This window comes from Pangasianodon hypophthalmus, chromosome 20 (genome assembly GCF_027358585.1).
Source record: "Pangasianodon hypophthalmus isolate fPanHyp1 chromosome 20, fPanHyp1.pri, whole genome shotgun sequence".
Taxonomy (NCBI): domain Eukaryota; kingdom Metazoa; phylum Chordata; class Actinopteri; order Siluriformes; family Pangasiidae; genus Pangasianodon; species Pangasianodon hypophthalmus.
Window position 1 is genome coordinate 7,972,046 of NC_069729.1, and position 26,333 is coordinate 7,998,378.

Sequence of the window (26,333 nt, forward strand, 5' to 3'; positions counted from 1 at the left end):
TCTGATGCTGGCATAAATACACCACTGGAATAAAGCTGCCAAAGGTAAGGTGTGCCACATGCGCATGAAATGACGCACAAAATAAACAGGCATTGATAGAATTGAATAAACAGAATACACAAAATAAAGGTTTCAGGGAAGGTATAGGAATTCCATCATGGGAAAGAATAACATACAAACACATGATGGGATTCACAGCGCATATAAACTCCGAGTTACAATATTTCAAGTCAGATCCACCATATAGTTCCAGCCCATGTTCATGTTATTACGTGTATATGTAGTTGTACTACACATCACTATTCAGCTCCTGATTTTCCACTGATTAGCTCTTGTCGGTTTAGCTGGCGTAACATTACAGACAGCCCATTAATGCTATCACATGCAATTAAAGCTATGACCTTAAACAGAAGATCAGCAAAATGAAGCACTGCAAATTAGTCCTGCAAATGCAATTACACAGTGTATCACTACATCTCTGCATGGCTGATAGCATGAAACAAATCACACTAACGTGTTTTTCACTGATTTAAACACTAGCATATCATTTGTTTAGTTGTTTAAGTGTTTTGTGTTTATGGACACATCATTATAGTTTATAATCCTGTTACTTTTTGGTTACTTTTTCAGTTCATTATACGTACGTTTACACAACTTCTATAATAAATTATGTAATTGGATATATAATACATGTATTAGGTACTACCTCAGCACTTCTCTTCGGCAATACTTTCATAGACTCTGACTGCCCTCTAGTGGTTTACACAAAAAGTGCACTACACAGCTGAAAAAGAGAAGGAAGAAGGCATGTGATGTTTGGGAGAATGTTCTTGGGAAGCAGAAAACCTGTACGAATTCAGAAATACTTTAAGAAAACATGTGAAACTACACAAAAATGTAACCCAACTAAAGGAAAAGAGAGAGCCCTTGTTTATTAATTAGTTGCACTATTTATTCAACTTAAAACACAAAAGCTTCTCATAAACAAGAAATATGTTCAGAAGCAGAACTCATGTTTAGAAACAAACAAAACTTAAAAAATGTATAAACATAAACTTCAATAATTATGGCAGTGACTTCAGCTCAAATAGGTTTTACCTTGAATACCATGTGGCATAATGAGTAAAATACAGCATTCTCTCATGTGCAAGGATCCTTAATGGAAATGTGCTTGTACAGCCACAAGAAAATGTGATAAGCATTCTGTTTAAAGTTACATGTACAGAAAATTATAATCATCTATCGCCCCCTGGTGGCAAGATAAACTAAAGAATGCAAAAATTCTCTAGCAGTTGAAGCCTTGTTAGATAAGCAATAAAATCAAGCATTCTTAACAGGTAGAGCACACAAATTATGCTTTTTTCCCCCCTATATACTGCTAATAGAAAGCAAAGTCAAGTGAGCAAAGGATAAACAAGCTACAGCACAAACCATTTAGAAACTAATCGTCTGTGATAAGGAAGAAGTGCTGTGGCAATTCAATGAAAAGAAGTGCTAAAACTATTTTTTTTTCCTCAAGAAAACAGCAACAACTTCAACTAAAACATTTGGCAAAATCTGTAACAAGTGTCATTCAGATCCAGTGAACCGGCTTCCTCTGCACCGGCTTTTTTCTTTACACACTACACAGGCTACAAGAGATAGTGGACAAGAACGAACACATAAAGGCACCGTGTAATAGGAAAAGGAAGGCCTTAATGGAGCTCCAGAGAATCTCTGTTCCTCGACTTTCACACTTCAGTGATGCTCAGACTCGGCCAAGACTCCAACTTGAGATGAGGGTGATGACACAAAGGAATTGATTTTTCACCAAGCACTGGAGCAGAACTGAAACCTCTTGGCCTGTTTGATCTAAAAATCTAAACTTTGAGGAAACATCAAGCTTTGCACGCTAGTCATCTCAGGACAGTGGAGCACAGGCTGTTATATATTTGCACATATATATATAATACCAGTATTTTAAGCTCACAGACATTCAGAATATTTATAGAAATCTGTACAAAGTGCTACTCTCTGTGAGCCAAAAAGAATTTTTCGGAATTTCTCTGCAAAATACCCACCAATAAATGAAAAATAAGTACAAGTAAAACGAATACAACTGTGGTTCAATCACAATTCACATGCAGAGCTGGTCTAACTAGACGGCAACAAGACAACCCCACGAAAAGGGGAGAATATGTTCATAAATAAATAATTTATACAATTCTCAGCTTAAAACCCAATGCCTGGTGAATTATTATATTACACCCTGGTGACAAGAGCCAAGCTTCTGTGCAAATGTATTTACTGTATTTAAGTATGGAGTATTACTTGTAAAAGTATTTTTTAATGCAGGAACTGGTTTTCTTTGTGTACTGTGGTAAGTCCACCAGTTTCAGGAAGTACCATGTTATGTGCTGCTTTCCTCCTCCTTCACCTGAATAGAAATATGTACATCTCCTTCCATAATACATGGAAATTACCAGCTTCACAAATATATTCATGTACGACAGAAGCTACCTTGTTCAGTACATTATATATATATATACACACTGCAGTTTTCAAGGAATAAGCCATTTACAAATTATGCATTGTTCACTCCCATTATTTTATGCCTTCAACATTGCAACGAGGCACTATCTACAACTTAAATATGTATATTTTACATGCAAACCCTTAATTAGTTGTTAGACATGAAGAACTTTGTATACCATATTCTTGCGTTTTTGTTTGAATGCGTATTTTTACATGCTATTTGGTTGATAGGATATGGAGCCCTCTGTACACTCTATGCGTGTATTTTATATACAAACCATTTCTTCGGCTGTCAGGCAACAAACATCTTGATGACTTTCTGGATGATCTGGCCACAGCCAGGGCACGGCGCGTGGCACTTGTGTAGCTTGCGTGCACAGGGAAAGCAGGTGAGCATGTGCGCCGTGCGCCCGTGAATGATGTTGCCGTCACGTGGGCGCACACGACATAGCCTGCAGGGTTCTAGCATGACTTCACGGCCTTCTTGGCTCTCCTGGGAACTCTGAAGCACCCGGCGTGGGGCTTTCCCCTTTGCAGATGCAGGCGAGGCAGGTAAATCACGAGACACCCAATGTGAAGGCAGGATGACGGGGTCTGAAACGGTTCTTGGGCAGTCAGGCACATCAATGCCATCATCCTCATCCTCGTTTTCATCTTTGGAGTCTGGGAGATCGGGGACTGAGACAGAGTGTGCTAGGCGCGTACAGTCCTTGTACCAGTCCTTGCGCAGCGCCCAGCAACGCATGCAGTAGCGCTGTGTGGCCGAGTTAAACTTGCGGCACTCTGAGCACTGCCAGGCATCCTGTGGCAAACAGAGGAGGATTAGAAGTGGGCCATAAAAATGTACAAATGAAAGTTTAAAACTTTACATTGAGATATTACTTTAAATTGTCCCCCTTTTAAAATCTCTTCTGTACACTAAATGAGGTTGGTTTTTGTTTCGGGCTGCTTTTACAAAAAATGTTTAAATCCATCAGGAAAATTCTATATAATATATAAATATAAACATATTTCCAATTTTCAAATGTTCAAATATTCATATTTCACAATTCTAAAACATTTCACATTATTTTAATAATTATTAGAATTTGTGCATTGACATAGAATCAAATATTTTCACCATAATAAATCCCCTATTAAATATTTTCACATTGTATGTATTTCATAAAAGGTACCTGCGTGGAGATTTCGGTGTCTGTATCATCACTGAGACACTGCGAGTCATCATCCAGCTCCTCCTGCATCTAAGAATGATATGAATATAAAGATACAGAAGCCATCGCAGGTTTATACTAATATACAATGATAAAGAGAAGTGGTGCAGTAGCAGCCTCTACCTCCTTATCCTCTTTACTGTCCCTCCCTTGCTCTTCTTCCTCCTGAGGGGACTCGGAGTCACTGCCCTGTTCAAGTGTTGCCTCTTTCATCTCCACACTAACCTGCTCACTCTCTGCCTCATTCAGAAACCACAGGTCATCCGTGGTGTCTGACACAACAGCAGTGTCCTCTTCCTGTCCACAAGAGAGCTGCTTCTCAATCAAGTTGCTGAACACACTCAGTGCTCTTCTATAGGACAGTCCTATTACTAGGTTCACATGCAATAATGATGAAAATGTAATGAAGTAATAACATTTGACTGCAGAAATGTTTCTATTTAAGTAATGATTGCTTGTATATAAACATAATCAAATAATTATTCAGGTTTCCTAATTTTTTTGGTCATGTATATTGAGCATGACTACAAAGATTTTTATATTTTAAAAAAACTGTTGTGTTAAGTTTGTTGTCTTACTTGATTTGTGTGGATGTCTGTGGAGCCATTGCTCCTGCGAGTGTAATTACTGCGCAGGTTACCCAGAAACCACCAGGGCAGGCCGGACAGGTCCCATTCGTCAAGACTCACATCCAGCTTTGGCCGCTTACAGGCTGATCTGGGCATCCCATCTAATGAGTCTGTAAACAATTTCAAGAGACACAAACCATGTTTCAGTTGTGGTTTCTAAAAAAAATTCTTACCTGACACACTTTAGTTGAGTATATTAGACTGGTTTTAGAAGCACATCTACTATTACATAATTGTGTCTTAATTGTCTCAAGTCTGACTTCCACAGATGGGTCGTCCCCAAACTTTTGCCACAAAGGTGGAACACACAATTATATAGAATGTCTTTGTACACTGTATCATTAAGACTTCCTTTCACTGGAACGTATTTTAAAAACGTCAAATGTGGCTTAAATTAGTCTCTGTTTCACCCCTCGTACCCTTCACGTTAGTGTGGATAAATTAAGAGTTGGAGTTCCACCCCTTCATGGATTGAGACCTTGTAGTGGTGAAGTGGCTTGTGTACTTCAGTGAACCTCATGAATATGTCACCAGGAGCTTAATGCTCTCATTAGGGCCACCTTGGGTGAACAAATCTGAGGGGAGAGGTCAGACAAAGAGCGATCCCAATGACCCCCATGAAAGTTACAAAAAAACTAAGTGGCCTGGGGGTAGCGTCCACAGGTAAGTGTCTGGTGACCAGGTCACCCACTAAAGCCTAGTCAGGCTCAGCACAAAATGGCGAAGTGGAGCCATCTAGTGGGCTCACCATCTGCAAGATGAAGGGTGGGGGTCAGGTGCAATGACAATCAGGTAGCAGTGTGATGGACAGTCTTAGATGAACTAGAACCTTGGAATAGAAACTGGCTTTGGGAACATGGAATGTCACTTTGCTGGCAGGAAAAAAGCCTGAGTTTTTACATGAGATGAAAAGGTATGGATGGATATAGTTAGCCTTACATCCACCACAGTAAGGGATAAGGTAACAAACTTCTTGATCGGGTGGTGGTGTATTTCCTACTCCCGCATTCCCCCAGGCTGAGGGCCTCACAATTAGAGTTTTTCCTAGTGGACAAGACGGCTGCCTCCATGAGGAAGGACAATCTGTCTCTTGTTTGTGCATATGCTCCAAATAGCAGTCCGGAATACTCAGTTTTCTTGGAGAAAGTAGAGCAGATGCTTGAGCAGATGTGGATGCTTGTAAGTCATAATGACTCTAGTGCTTTGTGATTGGGGCTTGACTTTTGCCATTGTATCTTCAGACTTTTATGGACACTCAAGTAAAGAGGGGGCAGCACTGTGAATTGATCTGACTGAGTTGGATTTGTTATACAGAGTGCCAGCCAGATTTACCTGGTAAACCGAGGAGAGGCTTTTGGGTTGTTTGGGAACATCTGGCAGAAGCTTCAGTGAGAGACGAATTTAACTCAAGGGCTTCTCCAGCGTACTAAGTGAGGTCGAGGACATTGAGTTTGAATGGACCATGTTCAAATCCTCAACTGTAGAGGCAACTGCAAGAAGCTGTACCCAGAAGGCCATCAGTGCCTGTCATGGCAGTAACCTTAGGAGGTGCTGGTAGACATCAATGGTGAGGGAAGAAGAGGTAGGAGAGCCATAGGAGAGCTAGAAAGGCTGTGGCAAAAGCAGTTGCAGAAGCAAAAGCTCAGGCATGGGAAAAGTTTGCAGATTCCATGGAAAAAGACTCTTAGATAGCCCCAAATGTGTTCTGGCAAACTATTCGGCGCCTGCTAAGCTCTGCTAAGTAAGTTTGGGGCAGTGTTGACCTCCTACTGGGGATACTGTTGAGCAATGGTAGGAGCACTTTGAAGAACTCCTTAACCTAGCAAACATGTCTGGCAAGGGACATGTCTGGCAAACTGGGATGGTGTTCCCTATTTTAAAAAAGGAGGACCAGGGGAGCTGTTCCAATTAAAGGGGAATGACATTCCTCAGCCTCCCAGGAGGCTTGCACAACTTTGTGAGGGGTCACAGAGTATGCAGGCTACGTATGTTTTGTGTATCTTGGGTTCTTATTCTTGTGGTTAAAAAAAAGAAAGCGCAAGACTGTTAAACAGATTAGATCAGCAGAAGCAGTATTACAGTCACAGTAACAGTCTACAGAGGTGAAACCAGAGCTCAGTTTGAGGAGGAAGCTCTCTGTCTACTGGTCAATCTACATCTCTATCCTCACCTATGGTCATGAGCTGTGGGTAGTGACCTCTGCTCCTCATAAGTGAGAGAAGCCAGTAGAGGGAGATTACAAGAATGTTCCCTGGTGGCTCCTGGTAAAGCTCTATCACGCACACCCCACTGATGGAAATCCCAGGGCACACCCAGAACTAGGTGAAGAGATTATATCTAACAGCTGCCATGGGAACATCAGGGGATCCACCAAGATGTCTTGGGTATGAAATCTGTGGCTGAGGATAGAGAAGTCTGAACTAAACTTTATCGACCTGTTTTTCCCATGACCCTCACCAGGAAAAGCAGAAGGAAAATGAATGAAAGAATGAGTTACACAGCTGTAATAGAATTGGTAAGTGGTAAGGTAAGAGACACGAGACAGCCCGGTACATGGATTTTTCAGCGGGCCCAAATTTCTTACCATCATCCCAAGTGTAATAAACTATGAAATTTTAAAAATAAATCAAGAATTCATTTTTTTGTTTTATTTATTTGCCATTAACTCTTAATCGGCTTGTGAATAAATGCATACCGTCATCTTCATCTCTTGGTCTTCTCTGAGAGGAATTCTGCATGGCACAGGCACTGGCATCACTGAAGGATGTTCCAGAACTACACATCTTGCTGGACACCTACATGGTGAAGGAGAAGCAGCATTATTGCCAGATGCTATGATGTGATAACAGGCAGAATAGCAGCTCCTCCACAGCAGGGACCTTGTTTGTGCGGCTGTAGAGAGCCACAAACACACACACACACAAAAGGACAGAGGGAAAGGTAAAGGGAGAAAGGGATCTACGCTTGTGGGTTTCAAAATGGCATTAAAAACCCTCCGAAAATCAATATAGCTTTACTCTTAAAATTGCATGTGTCAGGGGAAAAAGAAGAAATTAAAAGCAAATAAAGAGAATAAAATGATTGTTGAGCCAATCTTAAGATGTTAAAATATATACTGTTAATCCTGAATCAAGAGCAGGATATAAATAAATATATTATGCAATTCAAAGGTGGCCATACCTTTCAATATCAAATGTTATTTAAGAAATTGCTTTGCCTCCTTTTTTCCATGTATTACCCATCCCCACCCAAAAGGTGTAGCCACCGCAAGCAAGTGATAAAAAGAACAAACTGCCAGGCTCTTCACACCAAACTCTCTTTCATCACCCAAATCAGATTCTCCTGTGTGTAAACCCGTGACAAATTGCCTATTATGTGTTAATGCTTGTAAGGGTGTAGGATAGAGGGGTGGAGGGTGGAGAAGGCCAGTGTGTGGAACAAACAGAGCTGCTATTATGCCAGAATAAGCGGCGGAGCAGAGAAGAAAACTCTGAGTGACAAACAGAGACGGGGACTCTGTTTCCCCATTAGCCATGCCCACACTGGTGGCTTTTACCCTCCCAAACTAAAACCACCAGGCGAAGCTGGCCTTGGGGATGTACAGAGACGGTGCCACTCTGTACACACATGACTGGTGGAGGCAGCTGCTCTTCCAGCCCTCTCATGGCAAACTGTATTTCATCTTACCAGCTAACTACAAAAACTCAGCAAAACTGTCTTTGGACTAAAACTGTAATTATTTAGGCATCTAAGAAAATCTGCAACACCACCTCAAATTTAGCAAGAGACTTATGTAAATGATTGATCTGATTATTATTAATCTTAATGGGGATTAGTACAAATAAATAGAAAGTACAAAAGCAGAGGCTGAAACAATTGTTAAAAGCCCTATGTAAGCTGGATTAGTTTTACCTGGGGAGGTGATATTAAGTGATAGCAGAGATTTTGGGTTTTAATCCAGTACAAATAGGCAATGTCTGTAGTTTCTAAAAGACCGAAAAGTAATAAATCACGAGCAAATGCCTGGATTTTGCCAAACACAGAGCTACCTCAGTAATCGTGACCCTGTTTGAATGGACCTCGCTGTAATGTAATAACTAAACCAGACATGTATTTTCAGGCTATGGCTCATTAATCTGATCAAATTACACAGACATTTTCCTCAACTGGCCAAACCCCTTACAGACTACATAACTGAACCTCCTTTGGTAAAACTAATCCATCATCATTAATGCTATAGTCTGTAGTTTTGGATAAATCTGAACCCTGAGCAGGCTATGTTCAATGCTGCCAGAAGCACACGCATTTCCCAAGCTCTTTCTAAAGAACCTTCCTAATCGTTGATATTTCAGTCAACCTATACTTAAACAGAGAGTCAAACTCTACTATCATGAATAGAATTTATCCGTCCACATGAAAGCTGTTGCCATGAAAGGGGCAGATGAGCAACGCTTCTCCTGTGCACCATGCTGTCGCTTTACCTGCCCGGGATCTTCACATGGAGACTGATTAGAATCCTTGCCGACTGAAACATTCTTTGCCGCGTCTGCATTTCAAATGAGACACAGTAACATACAAAACAAAAAAAAAACCCTGCCCTTTATTAACCAAGCACACACCATTCATTCTTAGGATTGAGAAAAACATCAGGCCATTAGCCAGATTTATGTGGGCATACAAAAAGTGTAATGGCACAAAAGTGGACCTTTAAACCCATATCTAACATACAATTTCATAAAGACTCGAAGAAAGAAAAATGCTTAAAACTACAATATGCCCTACGTGCATACTCACACTCACTCTCTCACTATCTCTCTCTCACACACACACACACACACACACACACACACACAAAACCTCAAACTGCAGAGACAGGTAGAAAATAAAATGAGGTCTAAGTTCACAGGGCAGTGCAAAACATGTCACAGAATTATACAGTTTAATTTTTAGGATGTTTAGACAAATATCTTCAAATAAAAAAAACACACTAACAAATGCAGGCAACATACCTGAGCCATTCAAAATGAGTAAGTTCCTCTTCAGCATCTCATAGACAGGGCTGTGAAACAGACAATGACCTATTAATGAAGAAACCACTGCTACTTATAAGCCATTGTATTATTTTATTCCACAGCGCTGTTAGAATGAATGCTCGATTCTGATTGGTCAGAAGGGGATGATTAAGTTTCTATAATGGCGGCACTGACAGAAGTGCCAGCTACAAGGTTTATATAAAGTGCTTGTTCTAACATGTTATCATTTCTATAGTAATGACTTACACAGGGACTTCTGTGGTGGACCCCCCCACATAAATTGATTTGTTTAAAAATAAAAAAAAAATTTTTTTTAAAAAGTGTAATTGTTGATGTAATGAAATTTCCAGATTTTTTTTCCAACAAGGGAAAGTCTTGAGAACAGAAGGCTTTTTGGTTTCTCAGTAACATGACAAGCAGCATTTTTTTTTGTTTTATAACTTGATGAGAGGAAAAAAAAAGAGGCTAAAAAAAGTAAGGATTACAGGATGTTCAACAATGTTAAGTGCAAATATAAACGTATAAAGGATAACTATGACCTGGTATTAGTGTTGGCAAATTGCTGTGGTATAGAAGAATAAAACACTTCAGGATGTGCTGTTAATGGAAAATGATCAATTGTCATTTATTATTTTCCTATAATACCATGTTGTTGTTTTTTTTTTTTTCTTAATTATGGTCTTGGTTTGAAGTTATGCTGGTCTTCATCAGTTTACAGAAGGCATATACTCACCTGGGGCTTTTGACAGAAAAGCTTTCCACTTCCAGCAGCTCCCCAAGCGGATCATCTTGACAGTGGACTATGTGCTGCCTCTGCTTGTCATACAATTCCTTCACAATGATGTACTGGCCAAGGTAGTGCATTACCTGAAATTTGAAAGCAGTGGGGTACATCTATGAAGATTTTCAGTGTCTCTGATGAAGTCCTTCTGATGACTGGCTCAACATCTTCAAGATTACAGACCAAACTGTTCTTTTCACTTAGTCAGGGGCAGACAAATCATAAATTACTTAGCTAGCATTAATACAAACTATAGAAATACTATAGTGAGTATTAAATCCCTTAACCTAGCCATAGCCTCTCCTTATGACGCCTCTGCTGATGAAGCATAATGTTGCACCTTTGCCAAAAATGCAACAAGTCTCTGGCTAACACTTCAGCTATGAGTTACACTATATCACCAAAAGTATATGAACACCTGACCATCACAACCATATGTGGGCTTTCCCCAAACTGTTGCCACAAAGTTGGAAGCACACAATTGTCTGGAATGTCTTTGTATGATGTAGGATTAATATCTCCCTTCATTATAATGAAACACATGGCTCTGGCAAAGCCAGCTTGCCCTGACCTCAAACCCACTGAACACCTTTTGGATGAATTGGAACGCCGAGTACACGCCAGGCCTTCTCATTTGACATCAGTGCTTACTAATGCTCTTGTGGTCGAATGGGCAAATCCCCACAGCCACATTCCAAAATGCAGTGGAAAACCTTCCCAGAAGAGTGGTGGCTGTTATAGCAGGAAAGGGGAGGGGGTCCAACTCCATTTAAATGCCCAGGGTTTTGGAATGTGCACATATGGGTGCGATGGTCAAGTTTCCACATACTTCTGGCCATATAGTAAAAACGTTAGTGGAGTCTGCACCCTGTAATGTATTGTGCTCAGCTGTTACTGTTTCCACATGCCTTCAAATCCTGATTCAGAAAAGACTGCCCTACATCTGTGCATGCTATTAAATTCATCTAATAAAAAAAAAAATTCTCCTGATGGCCTGACTGCGTCCTGGGTTCATGTGAATAGTGCAGTAGGCGGCAGAGATTCAGAAGAGATGCGCACCACAGCATTGAGATACCTTGCACAACCAAGAAATACATGAACCAGGGAGCCGGTTACATACATACATCCATCCATAAATAAATAAATAAATAAAGGTTTTGTTTTGTGATCAATAGGGAGTAGGTTTTGCTTTGGTTGTTGGAAGAGTGAAGAAAAGAAAAACACTGCTCACTAGCCAACTGAACCTGTTCTCCAGGCAAGTACAAATGAAAAACTGACAGCCCAGAACTGTATTCTGTTGGTCCAGTGCAGCAGGTCTAGTCATTTTTTCCCCCCATCGCTGCATAGGAATGTCTTCTGAACATATGTTAAATGAAACTGGAGTTACGTTGTGGACTCAGTTTAAAGTCTATCTATTCTTAGACATGCCTACCCTGGTAGAAACACCTACAGTTAATATCCTCTAACCCCTCACACCGGTGTTAGACTCTAATCACAGAACCGCTGTTGGCTGGATATTTTTGGTGAACTCAGACCTCATTCTTTAACCCAGCAGAGACAATAAGGTGTGTAAAAATCCCAGCAATGCTGCCGTGCCTGATACACATCATGTCAGTGCTGAGAATGGTCCACTATCCAAATATCATCAGGTCAGTGATGCTCCATTTTCAACGACGGATGATAAACGCGGGTGGGGTGCTGCTGTGCGTAGCAACAGAAGTGGCCTATATGTAGGTGCGGCTGATAAAATGGTCAGTGAGTGTAGCTACATAGCAGGCGTACATAATAACCGGTCACACTAGTGTATTTCTCACAGTGTTAAACTACTAACCTCCTTCAGAGTGAAAACCTCCTCCTGAGCTCCAGCCACCCGAAGAATCTGCAGGAGGGGAGCCTTGGGCTGGACCTGCATTACCAAGAATTATTCAGCATGCTGCACAATGATGATCTATGTATAAGCATTCTGCTGGCAAAAATACAGCAATCTGTCAAGGTTACCTGACTTCCCTCCCCGGGCAGAGCTCTGCATGCTGGGCTTGAAGCCGACTGCAGGGCTGATGACATGGAGTTCATCATTAGCAGGCTGGAAAGACATGACAAGACAAAATATTGTTTTAAATCCTAACAATGCTTCTATTTTTCTTTCCTGGAAAAGCACAAAATGACCACAAGCATTCTATTACATTGAAAACGCATGGGTAGTCGCTAGCTCTCTGTCCAACTTACTAGCCTATATGAGTTACAGTCAATTAGCTAAGCATTCACAGGAGCTGATTATTCAATTCACCTGTCACTAAAGCTAACTATTAGCTCCTTTCTATTCGCTTACTAAAATTAACATTTATCCCAAATATCGCCATAGCTACCTAATTAAGTAAAAAAAAAATTCCTGTTATGGTCAGAGGACTAAGTCAGGCCCTTAAAAATAATATTTTAATATAGCTAACGAACACGCTAACTAAGCTATCGCTAGCAAACCTTCCCCAGGGACAATACTAGCTAGCAGCAAACAATGCTAGTTAGCGCGCTAGCTTTATCTCTATCTATCTCTACGGCTTTACGCATATACAAGCATTAAATACGCCGAAGAAGTGGAGAATCTCACCTTAAAACGACTAAAGGATTACATTGTTGGCGCTTTTCACAGCAGGTCCGCGTTTCTAACCAGCAGAACAAGAATGTTTTTGTGGGATGCTTCTAGCTAACAGGCGGGGGAGGTTTAGCCGCCTACAACTCACTGAGACGTGGTGAGATGCCTATCAAGTTCAAAAAAAGCTCGAAACTCGTGTTTTCAAAATAAGGGCCTCTAAAGAAACGCCTGCGAGCCAGGATTTATCCTGAAAATGGGGGCGCATAAACAGAAACATTCTTCATACTGAGCTTGAAATAATAAGGTTAATTTTCTCTCCATTAACATGCATCATTTATTTTTTCCTCTGAGTTTCATGTTAAATACTCTGTCCTTGTGTATTTGGTGGTTAGATGAGTGGCGTAGCAGCAGTCACTCACATTCTGAGGTTTTAAACAAAATGATCTGACACTGCTAGAACTTTTGCCAGCAGTGGGTTTGGGGTTCCTGAAGCAGGAGCTCAGCGTGTGGATAAATCTCTCATGATCAATATACGCCCCTGTCCTTACCTATGATCAAGCTGAAATGAAAGAATAATGTCTCGGGTACATGCAGCAGAAATGAGGTTCCTCTACAGGGTCACTGTCTGTGATATAGTGAGGAACATTACACGAGAGACAGAGAGCTTCGAGTAGATCCGCTACTCCAGCAGAGCCAGTTGAGGTGGTTTACAAGCATACCCTTGTCAGCTCAATCCTGTCAATCCTGAGCTCGAGTGATTAGCTGTGAGGAGTGTTCTCCTCCGGGTTCTCTGGTTTCCTCCCACCTCCTAAAAACATGCCAGTAGGTGGACTGGTTAAGACAGATTGCCCCTATCTGTGAATGTGTATGTGCATGGTGTCTATCCAGGGTGTATTAGACATAATGTCTAAACAATCCCATTAAACAGCCATGTGGTATATAGATTTTCATGACTCCCCTCTATTTGCCTTGACCTGGCCCATGTATAAACCCATGTTTACCTGGTACCCAAATAGCCATCTTTTGACCCATGTGGCCTTTAAAAAGGACATGCAGGCAAGGAGGTCTTTTAATCTTTGGCAGGATAGACATGTTGCTATTTCTCTTTGGTTTCTGGCATTTTTTAAATGAAGCTACACACGAAACCGGTAAATACGAACAACAAAAGTAAATAAATAAATAAATAACACAATTTTGGTTGATTGTGTTTAGCTCAAAAAGCCATGATGTCTGGATGCTGCCATTCTGACCCTGATCATCAGAGCAATTCACACCTCACACAAAACCCACACAGGCCCTGCGTGAGTTAGCCCACACTGTAACTAGGCCATTACACCAAGCTTACTGTACTTGTTGTTAATTTACTGATTACTATAATTAGCATTTCTGGTATGTTATTGTATATTTACAGTATACCTGTAATTAGTTCCTCTGGTATATGTGTATTTTGTATATTTACAGTATTCAAGGTATAATTATATTCTAGAATAATATAGCTAAAGTTGTAATATAGCTAAAGCTTTGTGTAGATGTTATTTTTATATTTTACAATATTATTTCTGAACATTCTGTAATTCCCTGCAATTATTCTAATCAATAGAAATGTAAAACAGTTCAAATTTTAATTCAGTTGAAATTCACTCTCAAGTTTATATTTCCCTTTTTTTTTTCTAATTTTAAATATATGCAACAATAATTTCCATACCACAGCACTGTTGAATTTTCGATTCTGATTATTCAGAAGGCATTGATTGATTTTCTGTAACACTGGTTCATGGCTTCATCAGACTACCGTAATGTTCTCTTCATTGGTCTTCTTGTTAAGCTCCTCACTCACACCAAAAAAAAAATAAAATCAACCTACATTTCACTCATTCTTTATAAACTGCATTCCATATTCACTGCAAAGTTCTTCTAACAACCTTCAAGGCCATGCATGGGCTTGCACCACAGCATACTGTTCATCACTATACCTTAGCCCATGCAGTTAAATCATCTGGTCACTAATCTCTATTCCAATTCATTTGCATCTGAATTCCCATGGTCATATGTAAAGTGTTCTCCTTACCGTTTGGTTACTCCTGCTTATTTTTCCTGCGTTGTTTGGTTTCGTCTTGTCACGCTATCCATCCTTTAAGTTTTTTTCCCCTGTTCTGCTATCTCTCATTGAGAGATTTAATATCATGCTTGAGTCCACACAGCTGAAGCTGATTCATCATTTGTGCCCAAACTACCGCACATTTATGATGTCGTACGACAGTTTCATGAATCATACAGATCTGATTTTAATTCCATTAAGACTTAATTTCATGAAATCTGCTCAAATCTGCACTTATTTCTACGCAATTTTGATTAATAAGGACCCCACACAAGGACCCTCCCCCTGACCACCCCAACTGTATATATGAATCAACAATCAGTTGGTTAGTGTTTAAAAGTACCCAAAAAAAAATACTCCAAAAAGTGTACCATGGTGTGATTTTAACATCATATCTTATTTCCCACCACTAATTTTTCCATACATCGTATATAGATGTCTGTATTATGGAAACTCAGTCACTAACTAAAGGCCGGTTCCAAAACTTCATTAGCTCAGGTAAAGGTTGTTATATATTGTCTTGGAGGGCTGTGGGATTAGGTCAGCATTCCACAGTGTGATTTATATGACTTGTTTTCTTGTTCAAAACCGTAAACTTTGGATATTTGTGAATATAAGCAGTGAGGTAACTCCTTGTCAAACAACTGTTGTGACATACCTATGCATAGTTCAAAGGGAAAAAGGAAATCACCAGTCAGTCACCATTTTCTTGTTGAAGTTGAGTGTACTCCTCACTGCATTCACCCTCGTCCTGCTGTGCTGCAAGTGACCACTCATATGACATCACTGTTACGTACTTCTGAGTCCTGAGGGGAAGGTGTTGAGGGTATGTAGAAAACACTATCGGAATGATTGACCTGGTTACACCAACACTTATTCAAGAAAGAAAGGGGAAAAAGGAGTCTTAATGTATTTCAAATCCTAATGGCTTTATTTATATATATTATATATATATATATTTATATAGAGTTGTATATAATAACTTTCACCTCAATTGCTCGGTTATCATTTTTTGTTTGTTCTGTTAATTTCAAACGACAGGACATAAAGAACAAGGCATTCCACATGATCATATATTACAAAAGAGTAAATAAAATTCAAAGGTGTGCACATCACACGCATACATACATACGTACGTACATAATACACTTGCGTTTTTGTTAGTATAAAGTAATGAGAAATGGGCATGGCTGCGTTCACCGAGACAGAAAAGAAAAGAGCATAGACAGCAAGAGAGAGAGATAGAGAAAGAGAGAGAGAGAGAGAGAGGAGAATCAGGATAAATAAGTGACCACATTCTAAAATCAACCAATCTGTTGCATAGTTGGAAGCAAACAGGACTGACATTTTGGCATGATAAGTTATATTTACAAAAAGGGAACGTGTTGTGGAGAGGGTGAATCGAATGCCAGATTTTTGTCAGCCGAAACACACACCGATAAAAGATGCTGTTTACGATCATCAGTCACTTCCTCAAAGGGTTTCAGGGCAGCTTGACTGATCGACCTATTCAAAAGTGGTAATAAAACAAGTGTTAGCAATCTTGTGTTATCGTAACCCAGATCTCTAATGAAGCTCTTTCTCCCAACGTAGGTCTAATAATGATGAAAATGACAAATGATGAGTCACAATGATGAACTGCACACTCTTTCTCCTGTTCCCGTTATGTAGTGTTTTGAATTCTCTGTCAATTAGACGTTCATAATTTGTTAACTGGTAACCTGCAGTCACCTTTTAGCCCTTGAAGTGCCCTTAAAGTGCTATACTATGTAGTAAGAACACAGATTCTATGTCATTTGGACAAAACTGGGCAGATGTAGCTGAAGTGTAAACACGTAGACTGGGGCAAAAAGCATCAGCAAGTTTCCCATCTGGCACAATCATTAAAAACAAACAAAAAAACAACAATAAAGCTTTATACATTTCATATCGTTTGAAATGATTCAGCATTACTCCTACTTTTCGTGAGGATGCTGATTTCAAACGGACCTTTTCAGGGCAACAATTTCAAAATCTAAAATGGCAGACATCTCTCTTGACAAGCAAAACGTTTCAGATAATTAACACAGTGGAATGTTTGATTCAATGCCGCTGAATGGCACTTTTGTGATCAAGAAGACAGCATGCCATAAAAAAATCGAAACATGCTCCATTTCACGCAACAAAGCCTCCTTGGTAACGAATGTAAACACGACCTCAGACACGAGAGTATGGCTAACTCTCAGACACACAGTCTATTGAAAAATAGTAAGAAAAAGATTTATAAGTAAACTAATCCTAGCCCAAAACGTCAATAATTTAATATTATAGTCCTATTCAGAATCTAGGAAAATGAGAAGTTAAAAAATGTATGTTCCAGCACTTGGTAAAAAGAAAAATATCTTAATGGCTATTTTTCCACTTTAAACATTTTGTGTACTTAGGTTTTATCATTTTTTTTTTAGCTATTTTCTTACTCTTAAAGTTGAATTTCTTTGACTCATAGATTTCAGATAGAAATATTTGCCCTTTATACAAAATACAAAAGTTACTTATAGGTACTGCTTAAAACATGGCTCTGATCAAAAAAATAAATAAATAAAGTCATAATTTACAGAAGGAGTGGAAAAAGAAACAGACAGTTCTGTGAATTTGACATTATTTGTAAGTGACCACAGCCAATCACAGTAATCGCCGGTCACTGGAAACAGCATCAATCCAATCATTTTTGCTTTTTCATATCCTTGGAATCGTTCATTGAATATACAGAGAAGCACACATTCCCAAGCCACTGATGAAAACCATTGCTCTCATTTTGCATTTGATGAAATGAAGTGCTCGTTCGAGCCGCTGATGGACTGCAGAATGTGTAAAACGAACTGAACTGAGACATGACTTAAATCAACTGATTCATTGAACTGAAGTGGTGAAGATGGGGGAAAAATGATCGATGCTTACCTTCATATTCAAAGTCTCCACTTTTAATTGCAAGATCAAGACTCAAAAAGCCTTGATGCTCCATGAGTTCTTGTTTTTTTTTATTTATTTTTTTTTTATCTTTGATGGCTCATGTGGTGGAGAAAAGCTGCTTCTTTCACACGTGGGTGACATGAAGTCAAAGCTGTACAACATGGATGACTAACTGCATGACAGTAATGGAAATGACACAAGATGAAGCGAGTGGAATGCGGAGTAAAAGTGATCATGCTTGGTTTAAAAAGTCCATTCCCCAGCTCATATTACTAGTGATCGTGGAATATTACATTTATTCGGCAGCCCATTTTATCCAACTTACAAGTGATAAAGTACAATCCAAGCCTAGAGATGAGCACATGAGGGTTGAGTGGACAAGCTTCCAAACCTGAATCACACATATATAAACATATAGTCTAATAAACAGAGTGATCAGTGTCCATTTTTCCTCTCTATGACAGCATCATGTCAGTGTGTGTTTCTTCTGCTCTGTTAATTAATGTGAGAGGTGTGTGTTTGTGTGTGCGTGCCACGTGCGGCATTCATCGGGAGAACGAGTACAGGTTTTCGGGATGTCTCATTCCATTCTTAATCATGCAGAAACACTGAACACATATATTGAACAGTTAAGAGTTTTCTTTTAAGCAACACAGGACACTAGAAATACCACTCACACCAGGTTGTACATATTGCTTTGAACCACCAATTTGTTTATAAGTCATGCATGCCACATAGATGATATTAGGTTTATACAAAAATAACACCAGTGCTTATTATCGTAATCATATGAATTAAAGAAATTTGTTTCTTTTTTTTTTTTTTTTTTTAAACCTCTTCACAATCGAATACACTTTTGAATGCACTCAAATGCAGGAGCTCGGTTGCCTAAGTTATGGAAAATAGGCGGTTATGACTAATTCCAGGTTAAAAATGCAATCTTTTATTTACAGCTATGGTGTATCACTCCTAAGCCCCAAACTGAAACAAGAGCTGTCAAAGAATCTCAGTAGACTAGCCACGCAGTCGAATCAGCTACTGCATGCCATCTTTTTTTTTTTTTTTTTTTTTTTGCACTTCAGCAAAAGGACAGACGTGTGCAAATAACAAATTGTCCTGCGGAGCCAAATCGGTTAATGCTGAAACTGAAACTGCTGTTGATTAACATCAGTGTACAGCAAAATGTCCAGGGAAAAGATGATGCAATGAGGTGGATAACAGGATGAAAGTTAGGTTCACAAATATTCATTTAGGACATCTTTAGAACTCTGAACAGATGTGCGGAAACAAAGTAGTGTCATTTCAACAACATAACACACATGTATGTAGGGACTCGAATAACGCTAAGTCATGATTGTACAAAATAACACTTTGGCAGAACTTTCTTAAAGCTTTGACTGCAGAACAAGCTTTTGTTTTTAACACTACACTGAACGCAGTACATGGTGCACTAGATGTTCATGAATTGAGCAGATCATTAAAAAAAAAATTCAAATATATCCTTAAGACAAGTTATATCTGGGCACACACATGAATTTACTGTCAAACAAACCAAGAAATAAAACAGCCCATGGTTAAAAAAAAAGAAGAAGAAGAAAATAAATTATGCTGTAATACCATGCCAATGAACATAACCATGTGATTGTACATGATGAAAATATGCATTGTAACAATTTCAATTAATATTTAATTAACAAAATATTCCTTTTAGAACTAGTAACGTCAATGCACATGTCCGTGTAACATTTACAGTAGCCAGTATGTTGGATAAACTATAGGCTTAAGTCTTCCCAATGCACCTACCCCCCCATGCCGTTTAAATTGAGCTTATAGTTTTACGAATCTCGCTGGATTTAAAGTAAACACGTCATGCTCTCATTCTCGCCTTGGCCAAAGCACTTCCTATTAAACGTGGCATAAGTATATCTGCAATCCAATGTACTCTACTGCCCGCTTTACTAAATATGTTACGTCACCGAATGCTCCGAGCCTATACACCTTTGATTTATAGATTTCCAAAATATTAAAAAGTACTTAATATAAAAATACAGAACAGTTGTAAAAAACAGAACAGAACATCAACGTTTATATGAAATTTACACATTTCGCCATAGTAATACATCACTTTGGGAAATAAGCAAAAAAAAAAAATAATAATAATAATTTGCCAGTAGGGGGAAGTGCGGCTTTGTCTAAACTGTAGCGTTTGTTCATGAAATATTAAAGTGGTCCATCTTCTCTCTTTTAGGCAGTGACTGATTTTTTAAAGCAAAGAAGGAAAGCAAAAATGGAATTAGAAAAGAACAACCTATAAAATATGGCTCTTAGCAAGTAGAAAAAGGATATTGAGGATCCTGTCTCACCTAGCTCTGAAGTCAGGATTAGAAATATGGCAGTACTACGATTTGGGAATTAGAAGCACATGGCCAAAAGCTGGCAGGATTTTCTGCTTAGCTAACAGGCCATTCACAGGGCTCGAACAGAGGCTTCGGGCTGCATAATACACGCTAGCTATTATGCATTTTATGCTGTTTAGTATTTGTTTTTCCTTTGGAGGTGGAGGTGAAGGTCTTCTGCAACTGATCACAATATTGGGTAGAGTCTAACACGGAACGGCAAAAAGAAGACCTGAATCTAAGCTGAAAATCGACTCTAACTGCAGAAACCCGTGCACACGCACACACACCACACACACGGGATCACCAAACAAACTCTCAATCATGAGTCATGTTAAACACAAAGTGGAAAAAGTTCCATGTTGATGTCCTCTAACTTGAGTAAAGAAGTGATTCTGCTAAATCAGGGACTGATTACAATTAGTTGTTTTTTTGCTGACTTTTGAGACTGAGATGATGAGTTGCATGGCCCGCTTGTCCCATCTTGGTGAAATCACACACGCTTTCTTTCGCTCGACTTTCAGCATAGCAGCCTTAGGTCTGTGCATACAGAACCCAAAACATGACCAAATAAACAAAGACAACCAAAGATGACCTTAATTCAAAAAGTCAATGTATTTTGAAGAAAAAAAAAATGTAGTGTGTGTGGACTCCTTAAGACACTGATAGACAGCAGTTTTGGAAAACAGAAAAGGATAACATGTTTTAAACTAAGGACTACTTTTCAGTGATGTACATCTCCTGTGTTTCAAATCACCATAAAATGCAAAAAATTAATAAAATCATGGATGAACATAAATGCACATTTCAAGTTGTAAATCTGAAAGGGTAAAAGTCGCTGAATTGGTGAAAAAAAAAAAAAAAAAAGTCCTAGGAAACAAAACATGACATGTACAAATCAGACAACAACAAAAAGGTAGAAACAAGGATACAATGTCAGTGAAGGAAAGGCTGCAGCCTCAGATCTGCCCTCGTGTGGGCGAGTTAGACCGTGCCGTGCGTGCTGTCATAGTGCCGACGCCACGCTGCCAGTCAAGGAGGAGCCGAGGGGGAAAATGGCTCCATGGGAGGATGCTGCATGAAGGGTGAGGTGTTTTCAGGGAGGAGCTTGCAGGAGGACAGGACTGGGATTGATGCAGGGAAGCAAAGATGGTCAGACGGAGGACTCGGGGCCGTGGACGGAGCTGTCCGGGGGTTCTCCGCCTCCACCTCCACTTTTCCTGGGGGAGGCGGAGGAGGAGGACGCGGAGGAGGAGGAAGGCAGCATCTCGATCTCGGCGTTGTTCTCCTCTATCGTGGGCACGTGCTCCTCCTCCTCCTCGACCCGCGGCATGAACTCAGGGTGGACCATGAAGCTGTGGATGGAGCTGTTGGACTCGAGGCCCGAGTACAGTGAGCTGCGGAAAGCGTTCACCACCTTAATCTGGGGTTTCGGAGAAACAAATGCAGAGAGAAGGAAGAAGGATTAGAGAGATTACACTACAGTGGTATCTGTATGTATCTGTGTGTGGGGATGTATATGGAATGTGCATTGAATCTGCATTATATATAAAGAAGAATGATGCCATCTCAAAAGTGAAGCTGCTTGTGAAATTATACTAAACAACATAAACAGAATGCAGCACAAGCATTAAACTGCCAAAAAAAACCAAAAACAAACAAACAAATAAACAAAAAAAACCCTTCCCAACTGAATAAGGGACAACAGGCATGAACTTCAAGCACGTCACTGCATCAAACACATCACGGGCACTAAAAATACCACAAACACTAGACATGCTACACACAAACAGGCAGCACCCAATCATGTGCACGCTGTACTGAACAAACGCCTTATCAATATTCTTATAGACAGGAGGTGTTGAGGAGAAAAATGGAAAAGATGAGAATTTTTTTTCGAGGAAGAAAACGAAGAAGAGGTATAATCACACACGCACATACGCGCACACACACGTGCGCGCACACAGAGTGCAGTCTGGGCTGAATTTCCCAGAAACACTGCAGGATAAGGGTTGTCAGAGTATCAGCAGGAACACTCTTCTTACCAGTTAAAAAAATCTTCACACTATGCTGCTTTTGAAAAACTCTGATCTAGGCTGTTCTTCATACAGGGATTACTGAGTTGGCTGGATTGCACTGTTGAATATATGAATTATCTTGTATCTGAAGCTGTTGTGTGACTTGTTGCAAAGGCAAGAAGTCTGCTCAGGAGTAGGTGTATTTAATCGAACAACATCTGGATCAGGCAATCATGCATTTAAAGGCATTTCATATCAATAACGTGTGCACCATGCAGTCAAACATGTCCAGTGCCAGTGGAAAAAAAAAAATAGACATCATGAGTTTTTTTTTTCCCTAAATGTAGGATTGCATGATATTTGTGGGGCTGAGAGTTCGCAAGTTCTTAACTGAATGAAATTATGGCTAAGATTCGATTCAACTGTCAAAAGCAGACGTGCAAATAATTTAATTGAACAAGCGAGTTACTGCTCAGTTTAAGTAGGTGGAGTTCAGAAGTCTCAGCTAAGGATAGCTATAAAAAAAAAAATAAATCTTAAATGTGTTTCTACGACTCACGACATGTATATCACTTTTTTTTTGGACAGAAGTGTTCCATGATTTATTTAAATGTCAACTAAATATATTTTTATATGTTTTATTTTTAAAAAATTAAAACATTTTAACATCATAGCAGTTTCCAGTCAGTTTGTAATTAAACTTATTTAATTTTTTTTTATTTTTTTTTTTATTAAATGCTAAAAGTATTTTGTGAAATAATTTATCATATTATAGTATTGCCCTAGGAGACATATTGAGACACATGGTCCTTCATGGAATTACTGTAAAATGACTCTAAATTCTTCTTATGAAATACATAGAGGAGACCGAACAAGTTCTGCTAAACTCCATTAAATCTTACATTTTATTTAGACCACAAATCAACCAGAAACAATTTTATTAATTCAACATTAATAAATCATGTGCAAGCATTATTATCTTGATCCTCTTGAAACTAAATTGCGTGCACATGTTACTAAAATTTTTGTCTCCTCCAGGGCTCCGGAGCAATCATTTATCTTCGACAGCTAATACACTAATCAAGTTCTCAAGATGCGTTCAAAGAACAAGATGAACCTGTTTCGATTGATTATTATTCTTCAAATCTGGTATATGTTTTCTTTCTATGAAGAATGGCACTCAGTTCTGGGTAAAATGTTGTCCGTCCATTGTGAAAATGTTTGAGTACGGTTTCCAATTGTACTATAAAAATTCAAAAAGGTCAAGGGGACATCCTTTGCTAAGTTGTGAATAGAGCATGCGGGTTAAGGTCCTATACTAGGCTTAAGATCTGGAAGTCTCTCTGCTGAAATACTGGCAGACACACAAGCATGAAACCACCATATGTCAGGGTAAGAACACATTCTCTCGCTCTCTCTCTCTCTTTCTCTCACTCACTCACACACACACATATTCATTTTTGTCAGGTGCTTGCTGGAGTGTAGAAATGAGCGACCGGGGTAAAAGAAAGATGAGCTTCAATGCTTCAATCTTTTAGCGGCAGAAAGCTCTTCCAATTTACACGGAGCGGTTATATTTTAACACACGTCGAGAACTCTTGAACCTGCCACTTTGTCTGATCAGCAGCCTTTTACTCTGCCAAGTGTCTGTGTTTGTTCTCGAGGCTTTGCCTTTCTTTACCAGGCAGCTACTCAGGATGTGTTCGCAGGGCCTGATGTAGTAGGAAAGCTATTTCCTCTTTAGAGCCAGGAAATATCCAGGAGACATTCTGCTGATCTTAAACATGTGCACTTGCGCACTGACTTGATCACGTCTTTAACGCAGTGCTTGCCAGTGCTGTGCCTTGCTTATGCCTCAAATGATGCCATATTTTCGGGTTTTACCATGCTGCTGTTAAACCGATCAAACCGAAATTGAGACGCTACACATATTGATAACCCGCTTCACTATGTTGTCGGGTTACATTCCCAAAATTGCATTTAGTCCTACGGTCAAATCTCCTATGAATCTCATAAACTGCTCGATGTCTGGGCTTCAGAGAAAAGTGGCCCTTCATCTTGACACGTCTGGCATCCCTTCGGGTTTAAAGCACTCGTTAAAGTTTAACCCCACAGAAATGAACCAAGCAGAAAAACGCTCAGGAAGACACAAAGGAGAAACACACAAGACAAAGGGATTTCCAAAAATGGGCAAACATCAATCGTTTAACTACCCATAAGGGGAGACATGCTTTTTCCTCTGAGAAGAATTGTCATTTCTCAGCGGAAAGTCAGCAGACTGCTTTTAATGAACGCATACCACTAATACAAGCTGACAGTTTTCTCTACTGAAAGCTAAAGGGATGCCGTGGAGACGTTTCCGCCTAGGTAACTGAGATAAAGGGAGCAGAAGAGTCATGACTCGCACGTCCTCCTGCAATACAGAGTGGGAGGGATGAGCGAAGCACGGAGCGTGTCGTGTCAGAGATCTGGAGAGAGGGGGACGAGGGTGGGGCTGGAAAAAGAGCCTAGAAGATGGATAGAAAGGAAAAAAAGAGGGTGTGAAGTGTGAGAGGGCGAGAGAAAAAGAGAAAGGAGGGTGTGTGAGAAGAAATGAGAGAAAGGGGGGGGAATGTGTGAGAGATGTAGAGTCTGCCATCTCTCATCAGTGGCGAGAAAGTGAGATATGAGTGTGTGTGCGCGTGTGTGTGTGAGAGAGAGAAAGAGAGAGAGCATCTGCACGTTTTCCGTGTGTCTCTCTCTCTCTCTCTAGGCTCTGTTGCTAGGCAGACAGTGAACATGAGGCACAGGATGTGGCGACCCGTCACCTTGGAGACACCTTGTTCTCTGAGGATAGCTCAAGGTCATGGGCCAATTACACTGCATTCCATCAGGCTTTTATCACTTCCCATTTCATCCCTTCATTCTCCTTTTAGGGAGAATTCTGACCAGACACATTATCAGGGGTGGACAAATCATATATTCATTAGCTAGGCCACCGGGTGACTAAAAGCTCCAACATGCTGCCCAGTGCCATATTGTGGTTGCCAGGAAACCTAATTAAAAAAAAATCTAGCTAATGTAATGAACTAGTTAGCATTAAAATAGACTAAGAGAAACAAACAAGTATGATCATGTGAACAAAAAAAAAATTCAAGGGTGCAGTGTCTGTCCTCGCATCGCACGTAAAACTTCTTATGTGAGCCTGGCTAGCATTTTCTCTCGATATGTTTATCCGTGAGGTGACTGTGCGAGCAGGAGAGTTATATAGAGTTATATAACGGCTTTGTGCTGCACATGATTTTGCTAAGTTTTCGTCAATTTTTCGAAATACCTGCGTGTTCCTGAATCTGCGAACATCGCATTGTCATCCCTGCACGATAAATAATCTGCTTAGTAAAAACGTTTTTCTGTATTTGTTGCAATGCTGCATCATGGCATCATGTGAAATATCTTGAATATAGGCCAATTTAATTCAATTCAATTTTCATTTATACAGCGCTCTGTACAATGGACATTGTCACAAAGCAGCTTTACAGAAATCTGGATATATATTTAAATTTGTAGCTAATGAGCAAGCCAGAGGTGACTCATGTGGAAGAAAGCTGGAGAGGAACCAGACTCAAAAGGGAACCCATCGTCTTTTGGGTGACACTGGATAGTGCGATTATGAGTCATTACTCATTCACAGCTGTATACTATGGAGTCAGGCTGTGTCATGTGTTGAAAAACGTCAGTACAAGAACTTCAGTACAAGCATCAGGGTCATTTTTTTTTATATCATTAGCATTTTTACTTTAAGTCTGTAGTATCAAAGTGACTATCAAATTGAATCTAATAATAATAATAATAATAATAATAATAATAATAATAATAATAATAGTAGTAGTAGTAAGATTATTATACATCTTATATAATATTAGCCTGTTTTTTAAAATACTTATAAACATTTTCTTATTCTATTGGAAGACAATTTTGTTTCTTATTAGAAAGAAATGCTTAAAATGAGAAAAATAATCTGCTAACAGAACACTATTCTAAGTTTGAAATTACTAAAAAAAAATAGAAATAGGATTAATGATCATACATTCGGTGTATCTAGGAATATATTTGGTATATCTAGGAAAAACTC

The 26,333-nt window shown here is 39.5% G+C and overlaps 2 protein-coding genes across 9 annotated transcripts in view; both read right to left on the reverse strand.

Moving 5' to 3' along the window:
* Window positions 1-927: 927 nt before the first annotated feature.
* mdm4 (MDM4 regulator of p53) lies at window positions 928-12,937 on the reverse strand. 4 transcript variants are annotated; one of them, XM_026935405.3, is made up of 11 exons: window positions 12,777-12,935; window positions 12,170-12,254; window positions 12,003-12,077; window positions 10,124-10,257; window positions 9,367-9,416; window positions 8,839-8,903; window positions 7,053-7,152; window positions 4,307-4,467; window positions 3,852-4,025; window positions 3,690-3,758; window positions 928-3,316 (listed from the first exon to the last, which is right to left on the reverse strand). In XM_026935405.3, exons 2-11 carry the CDS (start codon window positions 12,245-12,247, stop codon window positions 2,807-2,809), a joined length of 1,416 nt encoding a protein of 471 aa, XP_026791206.3. In that variant the 5' UTR covers window positions 12,248-12,254; window positions 12,777-12,935; the 3' UTR covers window positions 928-2,806. The 4 variants fall into 4 exon arrangements, 3 of the variants coding, with proteins under 3 accessions (XP_026791206.3, XP_026791205.3, XP_034170196.2); XM_026935404.3 differs by having other exon boundaries at window positions 3,852-4,040; XM_034314305.2 differs by lacking the exons at window positions 928-3,316; window positions 3,690-3,758 and having other exon boundaries at window positions 3,947-4,099; window positions 12,777-12,937.
* Window positions 12,938-15,767: 2,830 nt separating this feature from the next.
* atp2b4 (ATPase plasma membrane Ca2+ transporting 4) overlaps window positions 15,768-26,333 on the reverse strand; it is a 115,401-nt gene continuing 104,835 nt past the window's right edge. For 3 of the 5 annotated variants that reach the window (XM_053227074.1, XM_026935659.3, XM_034314465.2), the window contains one exon: window positions 15,768-21,627. In XM_053227074.1, coding sequence (XP_053083049.1) covers window positions 21,358-21,627 — 270 coding nt within the window. In that variant the 3' untranslated portion in view covers window positions 15,768-21,357. The remainder of the gene's footprint in view (window positions 21,628-26,333) is intronic. The other 2 variants (XM_026935661.3, XM_034314466.2) reach the window with 1 other exon arrangement.